General features: G+C 41.3%; 1 protein-coding gene across 3 annotated transcripts in view; it reads left to right on the forward strand.

Moving 5' to 3' along the window:
• The window catches only part of kdm5a (lysine demethylase 5A), a 191,501-nt gene that overhangs the window by 95,962 nt on the left and 78,613 nt on the right, over nt 1–16,926 (forward strand). For all 3 annotated transcript variants that reach the window (XM_078568415.1, XM_078568413.1, XM_078568414.1), the window contains 3 exons: nt 1,305–1,429; nt 11,259–11,409; nt 14,666–14,780. In XM_078568415.1, the coding sequence (XP_078424541.1) occupies nt 1,305–1,429; nt 11,259–11,409; nt 14,666–14,780 (391 nt within the window). The remainder of the gene's footprint in view (nt 1–1,304; nt 1,430–11,258; nt 11,410–14,665; nt 14,781–16,926) is intronic.

Below are 16,926 nucleotides of genomic sequence, written 5' to 3' on the forward strand. Positions count from 1 at the left end.
GTCAGCATGGATTTCAGAAGGGAAATCTTGTTTGACCAACTTTTTTTGAGGAGGTAGTGGTAATCCAGTAGATGCAATTTTTCTGGATTTTCAAATAAACTGTCAATTAATTGACTCATGAATAAGGTTGCAGAATGTGGAGTCAAGGAACAAGTGGCAGAATGGATTGTTAGCTGGCTTAGGTCCGAGTACAGATAGTTATTCAGAGTGGCAGAAGGTGGGAAGTGGTGTTCTACAAGGATCAGTGCTGGGACCACTGCTGTTCACAATTCACATTAATGATTTTGCACTTTGGAATCAAAAACACAATTTTTAAATTTGTGGATTTGAGGATTTGGTGGGATGGGGGCGTTGGGGGGAGCACAGCCAATACTGAGGAGGACTGCAACAAATCACAGGACGACATTAATAAACTTGCGGAATGGGTAAAAAATTTCCAAATGAAGTTCAGCGCATACAAATGTGAGGTAATACGTTTTAGTAGGACAAATAGGAAGGTCACTTATTCCTTGGAAGGTGCGGGTCTAGGAGGGGAAGAGGAACAAAGAGATCTTGGAGTACAAATACATTAATCACTCAAAGTTGCACGCAAGTTATGAAGGTCTTAACAAAAACAAACTAAGCACTCGGTTTTTATTTCTAGAGGGATAGAATTTGAAAGTAGATACGTTCTGCTAAACCTGTATTGAACCTTGGTTAGACCACTGAGCACAGTTCTGGTGGCCATATTATACAAAGGATATAGAGACACTTGGGAGGGTGCAAAGAAGATTTACAAGGATGATACCAGATATGCATGGATAAACCAATCAGGAAATGATTAACAGAAGGGGTCTGTTTGCTTTTGAAAAATGTAGGCTGAGGGGTGACCTAACCATTAAGATTATGAAAGGTTTTGATAGCATGGATACAGAGGGAATCTTTCCACTTGTGAGAAAGACAATAACTAGAGGCCATCAATATAAGATAGTCACCAGAAGTTGAATCGGGAATTCAGAAGATACTTCTTTACCCAATGAGTGTTGAGAATGTGGAACTTTCTACCAAAGGGAATGGTTGAAGTGAATAGTATAGAAGCATTTGAGGGGAAGCTAGACAAGCATAGTAAGGAGAAGGGAATAGAGAGTTACGATGATAGGTTTAGATCATGAAAGTTGAGAGGAGATTCGAATGGAGCATAAATGCCCCAAGGACTGGTTGTGCTGAATGGCCTGTTTCTGTCCTGTATGATCCTATGTAAAGAAAAATAAGAAATGGATGTACAAGGATGGTGAAGGTTCCTCTTTTCGCACAACCAAAACTAGGTACCGTTACACACTGGATGAGCTCCCATCAATGCTTTACGGAGTGAAAGAGCGAGCCCAGTCATATGACAACTGGGTGGGTAAAGTGAGAGAAGCCTTGGAAGCAGAACTTAATCACAAGAAAGGTGTGTATTTTTTTATTTAGTTTCTTTTATTCATTTTATGAATATAATGTCTTCTTACACAGCACTCATTATCTTTTGACCAACTGGTAGACTGTATATTTCAAACGTCCATTACCAATTCAGTTCAACTAATTTCAAGGCAAGATCCAAACAATATGGCTCCCGCAAACACACACGCCCTTCAGCAAAAATAAGAAATTGGAGCTGGAAGTCTGAAACAGCTTTAAAAAACACTTTGACAATAAATTTCCATGATAATATTTATCCTAGAGTGCTGAGAAAGTCTACAGGGGATATTTGTGAAGCACTGATAATGGTTATAGGGGAGCCATTGGACCAATGGTAAGGTGTCACTGGAGCAGAAATAGGCCAACTGCGTAAGATCATAAGGAGCAGGAGAAGACCATTTGGCCCTTCAAGCGTGCTCCGCTGTTCAGTAAGATCATGGTTGATCAGACTGTGGCCATAACTTACTTTTATGCCTGTAGCCTCATAACCCTTGATTCGCTTTTCGATCAAAAAACCTGGCTAACTCAGCCTTGAATATATTCAATGACCCGGTCTCTGTGGAAGAGAATTCCAAAGATTAACGACCCTCTAAGAGATGAAATACCTCTTCACCTCTGTCTTAACTGGGAGACCCCTTTTTTAAACTGTACCCCCTAGTTCCCCGACGAGGGGAAACATCCTTTCAACATCTATCCTGTCAGAATCTGATATATTTCAATAAGATCACCGCTCTTTCTTCTAAACTCCAATGAGTGTAGGCCCAACCTGCTCAACCTTTGCTCATAAGACAACACTTCATCCCAGGAATTAGCCTAGTAAACCTCTCTGAACTGCTTCCAATGCAAGTATATCCTCCTTAAGTAAGGAGACCAAAACTGTACGTAGTACTCGAGCTGCACCTCACTACCCTGTACAGTTGTCACAAGTCTTCTCTACTTTTATACTCCATCCGTCTTGCAATAAATGCCAACATTCCATTTGCCTTCCTAATTACTTGCTGTACCTGCATGCTCACTTTTCATGATTCATGTAGGACACCCAGGTCTCTTTGTACTGCAACAGTCTGCAGTCTCTCTTCATTCAACAATATTCTGCTTCATTATTATTCCTGTCAAAGTGAAAAGTGTCTCATTTTTCCATATCATACTGCGTCTGCCAAATATTTTGCCCATTCAATTAATTTACGTATATCCCTTTGCAGCTCCTTGTATCCTCCTCCTAACTTGCTTTCCTACCTATCTTTGTATCATTTGTATCATTGCAAATTTGGCTACAATACGTTCAGTCCCTTCATCCAAGTCAGTGATATAGACTGTAAATAGTTGAGGCCCCAGCACTGATCCCTGTGGCACTCCACTAGTTACAGTTTGCCAATCTGAAAATGACCCGACTGTGTCCTGTTACTTAGCCAATCCTCCATCCATGTAATATATCACCCCAACACCAAAAGCTTTTATCTTGTGCAGTAACCTTTTACATAGCACCTTATCGAATGCCTTTTTGAAACCTACTTGCTCCCATTTATCCACCCTGCTTGTTACATCCTCAAAGAACGCTCATAAATTTGTGAAACACAGCTTCGCTTTCACAAAACCATATTGGCACTCCCTGATTGTATTCTGATTTTCTAAATGTCCTGCTGCCACCTCCTTAATAATGGATTCTAGCATTTTCCCAATGACAGACAGTATACTAACTGGCCTATAGTTTCCTACTTTCTGTCTCCCTCCTTTCTTAAATATAGGTGTTACAGTTGTGGTTTTCTAATCTGCTGTGATCTTTCCAGAATGTCGAGTATTTTGGAAGATTACAACCAATGCATCTAATATCTCTGCAGCCCTTCCTTTAAGACCCTAGGATGTAGGCCATCAGGCCAGGGATTTGTTAACCTTGAGCCCCTTAGCTTTCTCAGCACTTTTTCCCCTAGCGATTGTGATTGTTTAAGTTCCTCCCTCTTGCCCCTGATTTGCTATATTCTCAGGATGCTTTCTGTGTCTTAATGTGAAGACAGATATAAAACACTTGTTTGAAGTCTCTGCCATTTCCTTGTTTCCCATTATTATTTCCTCAGTCTCACCCTCTCGGACCAATGCTCACTTTTGCTACTCTTTCTCTTTTTATATACTTGTGGAACCTTTTACTGTCTTTTTATATTTCTTGCTAGTTTCTCATATACCCCTTTATTATTTTTTTCAGTCATCATTTTCTGATTTCTATAGTTTTCCCTATCTTGTGGCCTACCACAATTATGCATCTCTTCTTTCAATTTGAAACTATCCTTAACTTCTTCAGTTAGCCACAGATGGTGCATCCTTCTCTTGGAGTCTTTCTTTCTCAATGGAATATATCTTTGTTGAGTGTGTCCCCATATTCAACTAGCTTGATAAAACCATTGCAAACAACTACAAATTCATTAGACTGTCTTCAGTTCCAAGTAATAGTTTTAATTATTGGAAAGGAATGTGAGGATTGCCTGTTCATAAATAGCCTGGTTAACTGGCAAAATGGAGTCGGTTGATGTGGTTAGATCCTGTTTAACCAATGTTCTTTTGTTCTTTGAGAAGGTCACATCCTTTACAGTCAGCCATCAAGTCAGAGTCATTACAACACAGAAGGAGGCCATTTGGCCCATTGATTCCATGCCAGCTCTCTGTCCAACAAACCAATCAGCCCCATTCCCCGTCCCCATAGTCCTTCAAGTTTATTTCCTTCAAGTGCCTGTCTAATTTCCTTTTAAAATCATAGATCATCTCTGTTTCCACCACCCTCAGTGTTGCCAAGACACAAGTCTGATTCTGTGGGTCAAAAGTGAGTTGTGAGGGAAGACTGGAACTGTTCTATGTACAAGAGGGTGGCAGTACAGTACACTCTTGTGATATGTGTGAAATGCGTTATGTAGGCCATCATTGATCCTTGGTGTATCCAAGTGCTAGAAAATTGATTCTTTGGAGCAGAAGATCTCTGCTGAGTAGAAATTGGGGCTATTGTTATGATCGCCGTGGAGACCACACCAACAAACCAAAAGAACCGAATGACCTCAGCAAGAAACCAGTCAACAAGATTTCACTTTTTATAACTTTCACTTGAACAATCAAACCAAATTCAACATAACCGAAACATGAATTAATAGATAAATGACAGTCAATATATTTTACAAATTACACATTAAATAGCAGATATACAATAACAATAGACCTCAAAAATTTTCTGGGCAGTCCACTCATATATGGCATCAATTTCGTCTTCAAAAATCCTTCAAAATGCTGAATTTCCTCAGGTAGAATTCCAGCTCCTTTTCTTCAAAGATTTAGCCAGCGTTTCTCATCCGACAGCAGCACCCAAGCAACCTGAATTCCATGGGCACGGTCTTCAACAAAATGGTGTACATTTCCAGAAGCTCTTTAGCCCTGCTCATGACGGTCTTAATGGCGTGGATCTACCAGTGTTACCTTTATCGGAACCCTCAATGACAACAGCTCGCACATGTTTGCGGATGACACAAATCCTCATTAAACCCACAAACCACCTCTCTTTCTTCTAAACTCCAATGAGTACAGGCCCAACCTACTCAACCTGTCCTCATAAGAAAATCCCTCCATACCTGGGATCAACCTAGTGAACCTTCTCTGGACTGCCTCCAATGCCAATAAATCTTTCCTTAGATAAGGGGACCAAAACTGTTCACCGTATTCTAGGTGTGGTCTAACTAGTGCCTTGTATAGTTTTAGCAAGACTCCCCTATTTTTATACTCCATTCCCTTTGAAATAAAGGCCAACATTCCATTTGCCATACCTATTAACCTGCTGAACTTGTATACTAGCTTTTTGTGATTCATGTGCGAGGGCCCCCAGATCCCTCTGTGCTGCAGCTTTCTGCAGTCTTTCTTCATTTAAATAATATTCAGCTCCTCTATTCTTCCTGCCAAAGTGCATAACCTCACTTTTTCTCACATTATATTCCACCTGCCAAGTATTTGCCCACTTACTTAACCTGTCTACATCCCTCTGTAGACTCTTTATGTCATCCACAGCACTTGCCTTCCCACCTATTTTTGTGTCATCCGCAAACTTGGTGATAGTACATTCACTTTCCTCATCCAAGTCATTAATATATATTGTAAATAATTGAGGCCCCAGCACTGATCCCTGTTGCACTCCTGAAAATGCCCCCCTTATCCCAACTCTCTGTCATCTATTAGTTAGCCAATCCTCTATCCATGCTAATATACTACCCCCAACACCATGGGCTCTTATATCACATCAAAGGTTACTACAAAGCTAAGATTAAATGGTGTAGGGGGTAACATACTAGCATGGATAAAGGATTGGTTAGCTAACAAGAAGCAGAGAGTAGAGATAAATGAACCTTTTTGGGTTGGCAAGCTGTAACAAGTGGAGTGCCACAGGGATCAGTGCTGGGCCTCAACTATTTACAATCTGCATCAATGATTTGGATGAAGGGACTGAATATATGGTAGCTAAATTTGCTGATAACACTAAGATAGGTAGGAAAGTAAGTTGTAAAGAAGAGGTTAGAGAGTCTGCAAAAGGATATTAGACAGGTTAAGTGAGTGGGCAAAAATTTTGCAGATGGATGTGGGAAAATGTGAACTTTTCCTCTTTGGCAGGAAGAATAGAAAAGCAGCAGATTATTTAAATGGAGAGAAACTGCAGAACTCTGAGGTACAGAGGGATCTGGGTGTCCTGGTACATGAATCACAAAAAATTAGTATGCAGGTACAGCAAGTGATTAGGAAGGCAAATGGAATGTTGGAATTTACTGCAAGGGGAATGGAACATAAAAGTAGTAAGTTTTACTGCAGCTGTACAGGGCCCTGATGAGACTACTTCTGGAATATTGTGTATAGTTTTGGACTCCTTATTTGAAAAAAAGATATGATTGCATTAGAAGCAGTATAGAGAAGGTTCTTATGAACATACGAATTAAGAGCAGGAGTAGACCTCTTGAGCCTGCCCAAGCATTCAATAAGATCATGACTGATGTGATTGTGGCATCAACTCCACATTCCGCCTACCCCCTATAACCTTTGACTCCCTTATTAGTCAAGAATCTATCTTCTACTGCCTTAAAAATATTTATTGACCCTGCCTCCACCGCTCTCTGGGAAAGAGAGTTCCAAAGATTCGCAATCCTCTGAGAGAAAAAATTTCTTCTCATGTCTGTCTTAAATGGGAGACCACTTTATTTTTAAACTATGCCCCCTAGCTGTAGTCTCTTCCACAAGGGGAAACAACCTTTCAGCACCCACCCTGTTAAGTCTCTTCAGATTACCTCTCATTTTTCTAAACTCCAGTGGATACAGGCCCAGGCTGTCTAACCTTTCCTCATAAGACAACCCTCCCAGCCCAGGTATCAATCGAGTGAACCGTCTCTGAAGTGCTTCCAGCACATTTATATCCTTTCTTAAATAAGGAGACCAAAACAGTACACTGTACTTCAGATGTGGTTGGGCAAAACATCTCTGCTTTTATATTTACCCCTTGCAATAAATAACATTCCATTTGCCTTCCTAATCACTTGCTGTACCTGTATACAAACCTTCTGAGATTCTGCAACCTCTCTCAATTTAAATAATATGCTACTTTTTTATTCTTCATGCTAAAGTGGACAAGTTCCCATTTTCCCACATTATACTCCAGCTGCCACATTTTTGCCCATTCACCTAACCGATCTATGTCCCTTTGCAGACTCCTTATGTTCTCTTCACACCTTACTTTCCTACTTATCTTTGTATCATCATTAAATTTAGCAACCACGCATTCAGGATCTCCATCCAAGTCATTGATATGAATTGTAAGTAGTTGAGGCTCCAGCGCTGATCCCTATGGCACTCCACTCATCACACCTTGCCAACCTGAAAAAGACCCATTTATGCCTACTCTCTGCTTCCTGTTATCTAACCAATCCTCTATCCATGCTAACATGTTACCTTCTATTGCATGAGTTCTTAATTTGCATAGTACCCTTTGATGTGGCACCTTGCCAAATGCCTCCTCGCCATTGCTTGTTACTTCCTCAAAGAACTCTAATAAATGAGTCAAACTTGATTTCCCTTTCACAAAGCCATGTTGAGTCTGCCTGATTGCATTGAGATTTTCTAAGTGCCCTGCTATAACTCCTTAATAATAGATTCCAGCAATTTCCCTACGACCGATGTTAAACTAACTGGCCTGTAGTTTCCTGCTTGCTGACTCCTTCCTTTCTTGAACAGAGGAGCCACATTTGATGTATTCCAACCTGGACTCGACGCAATCCGGGGATGAGGGGCTTATTTTATGAAGAGGTTGGGCCTATACCCATTGGATTTGAGAAGCTTGAGAGGTGATCTTATTGAAACATATAAGATCCTGAGGGGATTTGATAGGCTAGATACTGGGAGGATGTTTTCACTTCTGGGAGAGACTAGAACACCATTTCAGAATGAGAGATCTACCATTTAAGACAGAGATAAGAATTTTTTTCTCGCAAAGGCTCATTAGTCTGTGGAATTCTCTTCCCCAGAAAGCAGTGGAGGCTGGGTCATTGAATTTATTCAAGGCAGAGTTAGACAGATTTATGATAGTCAAGCGAGTCGAGGGTTATGAGGTGGGGGAAGGCAGATAGCAAAGTCGAGTTGAGAGCACAACCAGGTTAGCCTTAATCTTATTGAATGGTGGAGCAGGCTTGAAGGGCTGAATGGCCTACTCCTGCTCCTATGTTCTTCCCTGACTCTGTGTGCCACCTGTCGCTTCCCCTTCCAAAATAATAATGTGTAGTGTCTCAGAACGTAACTTACCTGAAAAAAATAAAGTGAGAAAAAGAAATATGAAAAGGTCAAGGATTTATGACGTAAATTCATCCTATTCTTTCTTGGAATGTATCGTTAAGGTTGGTTGAAGCATGCCTGAGCTAGGGTGCCTGAGCTAAGGTGTCGGTGAGGACTCAAAGTAGGCAGTGTTGTGGGATTTCCACACCCCACCCCACCCGCCCCGGTTGGGGTGATTCAACATCAACACGCCTATGCCATGCCCCTCGGTCCAAGGTATCGTCCCACTAAGTATGTGTGAGATTGGCTCAAGGACCTTGGAAGAGTTTGCCAACAAACAGAATTGTTGCCTCCACCACACTAAGGCAGTGCATTCTGGACCTTAGCCATTCGCTGCATGAAAAGGTTATCTCTTTTATCACTTTTGCTTCTTTTGCCAATTATTTTAAATCTATGCCCTCTCATTCTTGATCCTTTCACGAGTAGGAACAGTTTCCCCCTATCTTCTCTGTCCAGACCCCTCATGATTTTGAATACCCTTCATCAAATCTCCTCTTGGCCGCCTTTTCTCTAAGGAAAATAGATTGGCGAAGTTGGGACTATCTTTATAAGTGAAGTTCCTGATCATCCATGCGGGGTTATCTCATTCCTCAACCATTCTCCTGAATCTTTTTGGCACTCTCTCCAATGCCTTCACACCCTTCATAAAGTGCAGCATCCAGAACTGGATGCAATACTTTTGCTGAGGCCAAACTATTGTCTTATACAAGTTCAACATAATCTCCTTGCACTTGTACTCTATGCCCCTATTAATAGAGCCTAGGGTACTGTATGCTTTATTAACCATACTCAACCTATCCTGTCACCTTCAATGACTTACCATTGACCAGAAATTGAACTGGACTAGCCATTTCAATACTGTGGCTACAAGAGCAGGTCAGAGGCTAGGAGTCCTGCGATTAGTAACTCACCTCCTGACTCCCCAAAGCCTGTCCACCTTCTACAAGGCACAAGTCAGGAGCGTGATTGAATACTCCCCACTTGCCTGGATGAGTGCCGCTCCCACAACACTCAAGAAACTTGACACCGCCCTTTACAGGACAAAGCAGCCCATCTGATTGGCACCCATCCACAAACATTCAGTCCCTCCACCACCAACGCACAGTAACAGCAGTTTGTACCATCTACAAGATGTACTGCAGGAATGCACCTTAGACAGTGCCTTCCAAACCCACGACCTCTACCATCTAGATAAACAAGGGCAGCAGATAGATCGGAACACCACCACCTGGAAGTTCCCCTCCAAGTCGCTCACCATCCTGACTTGGAAATATATCGCTGTTCACTGTTGCTGGGTCAAAATCCTGGAACTCCCTTCCGAACAGCACTGCGGATGTACCTAAACCGCATGGACTGCAGCGGTTCAAGAAGGCAGCTCACCACCTCAAGGGCAACTAGGGATGGGCAATAAATGTTGGTCCAGCCAGTGAAGCCCACATCCTGTGAATGAATAATAAAAAAAAACACCCAGGTCCCTCTGCTCCTACAACCCTGTCAGTGTTGTATTCTTTATTTTATATTGTTTCTCTGTGTTCTTCCTATCAAAATGAATCACTTCACATTTCTCGAAAAACTCAGCAGGCCTGATAGCATCTGTGGAGAGAAAGACAGAGTTAACGTTCGAGTCTGTATGACTTCAGAACTGAAGAACGTTCTGAAGAAGAGTCATATGGACTCAAAACGTTAACTCTGTCTTTCTCTCCACAGATGCTGTTAGACCTGAGTTTTTCCAGCAGTTTTTGTTTTTGCTTCAGATTTCCAGCATCCGCAGTATTCTGCTTTTACACTTTGTATTTCTGCCCATTGCACTTTATCTGCCACCTGTCTGCCCATTCCACCAACTATGTCCTTTTGAAGTTCTACACTATCCTCCTCGCAGTTCACAATGTTTCCAACAGACAGACTTTTATAAACATAGATATATGTATCAACTGGAATAACTTTATTATTGAATTGAAGAAGACAAACCAGTTTCAGACACAATTTGCCTTTAACAAATCCACTTATTAACCATGTTTTCTTCAAATGATAGTTAACTTTTTCCAGGGTTATGGTCACTGGAAGCTCTCCCATCATTGGCATTAGGCTGATTGCTCAGTTCATCTCTCCTTTTTTGAACAGCGGTGTGAAATTTGTACCCTTTAGTTCTCTGGATCTGGTCTGTACACTAAGATACTGTGCATTTAATGTGTGCTGTACGTATCCTGGGAGAGGTTGATGTTGTAACTGAATACTTGAAATGGAAAGTGTCTAATTTTTCAGCTAAGCTTGGTAAATACAGAAAGAGGTCCAGAAGAATTAAGCCTCAATTATTATGAGAAGCCAAGTGTTGGAAACGCACAACAGGCCAGTCAGTATTTTCTGGGGAGAACGAATAAATTGATGCAATTTTTTTTCAAATTTCAAATTTAATAGACCTAGAATACTTTGTCATAAGGGGTATTGATGTCGAGATGATAGCATCATTTAAATGGAATTGGATAAGGATTTATAATGAACTTAAAATATGGGTAGGTGATTGGGATTGGAGAACTCCATTCAAGAGCTAATAACAGCTTAGGGATGGCTCTTATTCTATGGATTCTGTGAAGCCCATGTCAAATAATCTAGGAATTGGATTGGCCTGTTGACACTCTTTGTGCCTGGAATATAAATTTCAGTTGGGTTCTGTTCTCTCCATAGCACAAATCAATGGATGTATGCAAAGCAATACAAATGAACACAAAATCTGTGCATTTAAAAAGCATGTAATGTAAATCTATTTATTACCCACATTGCCATAAATATATAAATGATATTACAAATTCCATCACACCACCTTTGCTAATTATAGAACATTACTACTGTCGTTTCCCTCCCCAGAAAAAAGATTTGGTTCACCTCATCCAACATACTCAAGGCTCTTGTGGCTTTGACTATTTATATGAAAGTTATTGATTTACAGTTTCTGTAGATTTGAATTAGGGCTTTCTGCTATCCTCACTCCTGACCAGATCTTTGTGAGCTGAAAACCCGTTTGGAAGAGGCAGAAGAGAAGAAATTTCCTGAGAATGACCTGCTCCGGCAGCTGCGAGCAGCTGTGAAAGAGGCAGAAACTTGTGCCTCTATTGCCCAACTGCTGGTCAGCAGAAAGCAACGCAGCAGGTAAGCAGTATGACAGGGTAAGCAGGTACTCGTGTTTTAGAATGAAAGTCTGATGCTGTTTTTCGGAAATTTCTCTAAGTTTGCTTCTCCATCTCTGTTTTGTCCTCTTGGACACAGTGTTCCATCTGATCCCTTCTCACATCCTTCTTGGCCCAGCCCCCTTGCACCCCGCTCCCTCCATCTCCCCTCCCACCCCCCATCTCTCCGCCCCTCCATCTCTCCCACCCCTCTCCCCATCTTTCTTTCTCTCCAGCTAGCCACTGAAATGACTTAGCAAGCTACTCAGTTCAAGGGAAATTAGGAATGGGCAACAAATGCTAGCCTTGCCAGCAAGTCCCTCATCCCATGAAATAATAAAACGATTAAGTGTGGTACAGGTTCATAACGTGTTATTTAAGCATTCCCCCTATAGGGACGTTATAAAGCAAATTACTACAACAATACATGCACTACAAAACAGCAAATGAATCAACATTTACAGGAAGATGAGGCAACGGTTTCTTCATAAGGGTTGAGGTGTCCAATCCTTTGTTTATCCACCTGCGGTATCTGATGCTTTGCATATCCATGCAGGGTTATCTCATGATATGTTCATCCATTTGAAGTTGGGGTATCATGCTTTACTTACCAGTTATATGTGGGAGGGATATTTTTGATATATTTTGATTCTTGGCATGTGGGCAAGGCTGGCATTTATAACCATCCCTAGCTGGTGCGCGTTTATTACATGTTTAAAACACAGATATTAACAAATTCGCTCTTTCTGAACCATGTGATAGAGCTTATCTAGCAAGATAATTTGCAAAGAACAGGAAAAATCATTGAAAATATACCCTAATAAATACTGGATATGATTAAACTTTTAATTCACCCATCAGCTTAAAAACAACAAAACCCATAGGGCGATGATGCAAACTCCCTTCAAACTCAGGGCTTATTTTTTATCTGTTCTATCTCACATCAGTGACAAGACCAGCATTTATTGCCCCTGCCTAATTTCCCTTTAGAGGGTGGGGTGAGCCGCTGCCTTGAACAACTGCAGTCTATATGCCCACAGTGTTGTTGGAAAGGGAGTTCCAGGCTTTTGATCCAGTGACAATGCAGGAATGGCAATGTAGTTCCAAGTAAGGATGGTGTGTGTCTTGAAAGGAAATTTCCAGTGGGTGTTCCCATAGGCCCACTGCCCTTGCCCTTCTAGGTGGTAAATGTCACAGGTTTGGAAAACGCTTTCGAAGGAGCCTTGGTGAGTTGCTGCAATGCATCTAGTAGGTGATGCACGCTGCTGCCACTGTGTGTCTGTCGTGGAAGGAGTGAATGTTTAAGATGGTGGATGGGGTATTGATCAAGCAGGTTGCTTTATCCTGGATGGTGTCGAGCTTCTTGAGTGTTTTTGTGCTCACCCAGGTAATTGGGGAATATTCCATCACACTGCTGACTTGTCCCATGTAGATGATGGACAGGCTTTGTGGGGTCAGAAGGTGAGTTACTCGCCGCAGAATTCCCAGGCTCTGACCTGCTCTTGTAGTTATGTTTTTGGTCAATGGTAATCCCCAGGATGTTGCTGATTGGGCAAATCAATGATAGTTATGCTGTTGATTGTCAAGTGAACGCGGTTAGATTCTGTCTTGTCGAAGATGGTCATTGCCACGCACGTGTGGTGTGAATGTTACTTTGCCACTTGTCAGCCCAAATCTGACTATTGTTCAGGTCTTGCTAAAGTGTAGGGAATATATGCTTACTTTACATGATCTCTCTTCATAGGACAATCCCCTCATCCAAGAAATCAGCAATGAGAACCTTCATTGCACTTCTTCTAAGGCACTGTCCTTTCTACACCAAACTCCAAATGTGGTTTCACCTGAGGCTGTATAAAATTGTAGTAAGACATCTTTACCCTTTTTCTCTACTCTCTTTGTAGTAAAGTCAAACTCTGATGAACAGAAATCTGTCAATCTCAGATTTAAAGTTAACAATTGATCTAGTATCAGTTGCCATTTGTGGAAATTCCAAATATCTGCCAGGGAGTACAACCATAATTTTGTTAGTCCCCTCGTAAGTTTAACCCTTGGAGTCTGGATATTATGGTGAATCTGCGCTTCACTCCCTCCAGGACCTTCATAAGATATGGTGCCCAGAACTGCACGCAATACATCAGATAACCAGAGATTTGTATGGCTGTAGCATACTTTCTACCCCCTACATTCTAGTGCTCTAGATATAAAGGCAAGAATTACATTAGCCTTTTTGATTATTTTCTGTATCTCCTCACGACAATTTAATGATCCACGCACCTGGACCCTCAGATCACTAGTTCTACCTTTCCGTCATTTAGAAAGTACTCCATTCTACCTTGGTTCAGTCCAAAGTGGACAAGCTCACATTTGCCTATATTGAATTCCTGTTTGTCTGTTGCTCTTTGCTCAGATTGGAGGGAATCAGATTGGGAAGGAGCAGCTGTTTTGAATGAGATTTGAACCTGCTGAGTGAGCTGAATACAATGTCAAAGTGGACTGATTTGGCCCTTGAGTTGCAGGTCAGAAAATATCTATCCTGTGGCTTAAGTGAGAACAATAATAGGACATCCTCAAAATTTGTTTACTTTTGTTGTAGATAGGGGAGGAATGAGGGGGTAATCCAAACGTTAAACAAAATTTCCGCTTATGTTTCTTTATTGGTGTGTTGAATGTCGATTATGGGGCTGGAGCAGTTGCATCAAAAAGATAGAAGAACTTGCATTTATATAGTGCTTTTCATGACCACCGGATGTCTCAAAGCACTTTCCAACCAATGAAGTACTTTTGAAGTGCAGTCACCGTTGTAATTTAGGAAACATTGCATCCAATTTGAGCTCAACAAACTCCCACAAACAACAATTTGATAATGAGCAGATCATTTTTTTTTTGTGTGATGTTGATTGATGGTTAAATTTGGCCAAGACACTGGGGAAAACACCCCTGCTCGCCTTTGAAATAGTGCCATGGGATCTTTTACATCCACCCGAACAGACAGATGGGATAAATCTCAATTTTAATGTCTCCTATATTCTGCTACCAGCAATATTCTATTAATATAGCCTGCAAATAAAAATTTGGCTGCATGAAGGATGGGTTGGGCTGCAAGAACCCATGGACTGAATTCTTACCATTGTTTATAGATAAAGGCTGAAATTTCTACAAACCGGAAACCCTTCAAGTAAATCATGACGTTTTGAAAACAAGCTTGTGATAATTAGCTTTACTTTGTTGCTGTATTTTAGAAATAAATCAGAAGGTGGAAAGACTCGGACAAAGCTAACTGTCCATGAGTTGAAGGCGTTTGTGCACCAGTTGTACAGCCTGCCCTGTGTCATCAGCCAAACCCGACTGGTTAAGGTAAGCAGCTAGCAAATGCACTGTCACTGTATTATCACACACTTGACCAAAGGGCAGTTGAATAGCAGCTTCTTTGAACATGAATAGCAGCATGCTGGTCCAATCCCAATTTGTCAAACAGGCCTCATCAGACAGGTAAGAATATATCTCATGAGAATTTAGAGCCGAGGGTTTTAGTGTAGGAATCCTAACACATCTGTTGACCAGTGAAGGTAGGTTTGAGGTGGACAGCAGTAGAGAACCCAGTAGCTGATTTCTCAACTAGCACGTCAAGGAAATGGGGTTTGTTGGACTGCTCTATTTCAAAGGTGAAAATTTGAGTGTGGGATGGAATACATTCAGAAGTATAAGGCAGTTCCAACATGTAGCTGCAGATTCAAATATAGTAAATGTATCATCTGCGTATCGGAAATATGCAAGGGGTAGGAGGTTAGGTGTCATTCCATCGAAGATGCATTTCTCATGGAAACTAATGAAAATGTTAGCAAGAGCTGGGCCTAGAGGGGATCCCATGGCAACACCCTCTATTTGGGCACACATGATGTCATTAAGGTTGAACTCCACTGCACAAGTTGCTAAGTTAGTAAGTTCAATGAATACTGATTCAGACAATGGTGGTGCATCTAAATTGTCATGATATAGTGATGCAGCACATCAGTGAACAGCAGTGTTGAACAAGCACATGGGCATGGCATTGCAATTGATTTGTAAGTCTTGTTTAGTCTTCACGAAGGTGAAGCAGCCCGTCAATGTGTTTGTGGAAAACTCACTGAGAACCAGTTGAAGCAACTCATTGAACCATTTGGCCAATTCATGTTGGATAGAACTAGTCATAGGTAAGATGGGGCATAAGGGGAGATCACTTTTGTTTGTCTTGGACAGCCCGTACAAACGCGGACGCAGTGAACCATGAGGATGAATCCTATCATATACACCACAGGCATGTTGTTACTGAACACAAGTCTAACAAACATTTTTGTGACTTGGTTTTGAGCAGGGCTGTGAGGTCATGCTTAGTGGGTCCAATGGGTATGAATTTGAACCCATTAAGAATGGTGTGCATTTTGTTGATATAGTCATGCTTGTTGAGGATGACTGTTCAAGGAAGCAATAGATATTTGTGACGTGTCATTTATATCAAGACAATTTAGACACATGGCCATTGTCTGAATCTGTAGTGATTGAACTTGTGAACTTAGCAACTAGTGTGGAGTTCAGCTTTAACAACATCATGTGTGCCTGACTAGATGGTGTTGCCATGGGATTCCTTCTAGGCCCAGCTCTCGCTAACATTTTCATCAGTTTCCATGAGAAATTCAGTTTCAATGGAATTGCCCCAAATCTCCTACCTCTTACGTACTTCCGATACATAGATGATACATTCGCTTTACTTGAATCTGCAGCTGCATGTAAGAACTTCCTTAAACACCTGAATGGGCTTCATCCCACGCTCAAATTCACTGTTGAAATGGAGCAGTCTAACAAGCCCCCTGTCCTCGATGTGCTAGCTGATAAATCTTCCAAAGGATTCTTTACTACTGTCTGCTGCAAGCTGATCTTCAATGGTCAATATACCTGTTGGGATTCCTACACGTTATAAGATTGGCCTTATTGGTAACCTCGTAAATAGGCCCCTAGCCATTTGCTCACCGTATAAGCTTGATGCTGAATTAGAGCACATCAAAGCTATCGTGTGAGGTAATGGCTACCCCGATCAGGTTGTTGCTCGTTGTGTATCGTGCAAACTCATGGGATTAGGGCTGCCATTTTCGATCCTGAAAAGTGCCCAGTCTACCTTGAGACAAAACTAATACAATTAATGGAAAATTTAAGATGTTAATTACAGACAAATAATTAAGAATGCTGATTAATATCAGCAAAACACTCCCATAGTATTTGGATCATAGCCTGAAAGCTCGTTGTAATAGAAAATGTGGGTATTCAAAAATGAAGTCCTTGGGAGGCAACCAACTAGACAATCCAGCTGTCTTTTCAGACAGTAAGCATCTGAGATACATGGCCTGCACAAATTCTTAAATTGAAAAGATTTATTAATAACCTTGTTTTTTGTGAAAGAATACATTGCACAATAAATTTTGAATTCAGCTAGGACGGTTTTTAAACAGGCACATGGCTAGGGGACACT

This window comes from Cetorhinus maximus, chromosome 22 (assembly GCF_964194155.1).
Source record: "Cetorhinus maximus chromosome 22, sCetMax3.hap1.1, whole genome shotgun sequence".
Lineage (NCBI taxonomy): Eukaryota > Metazoa > Chordata > Chondrichthyes > Lamniformes > Cetorhinidae > Cetorhinus > Cetorhinus maximus.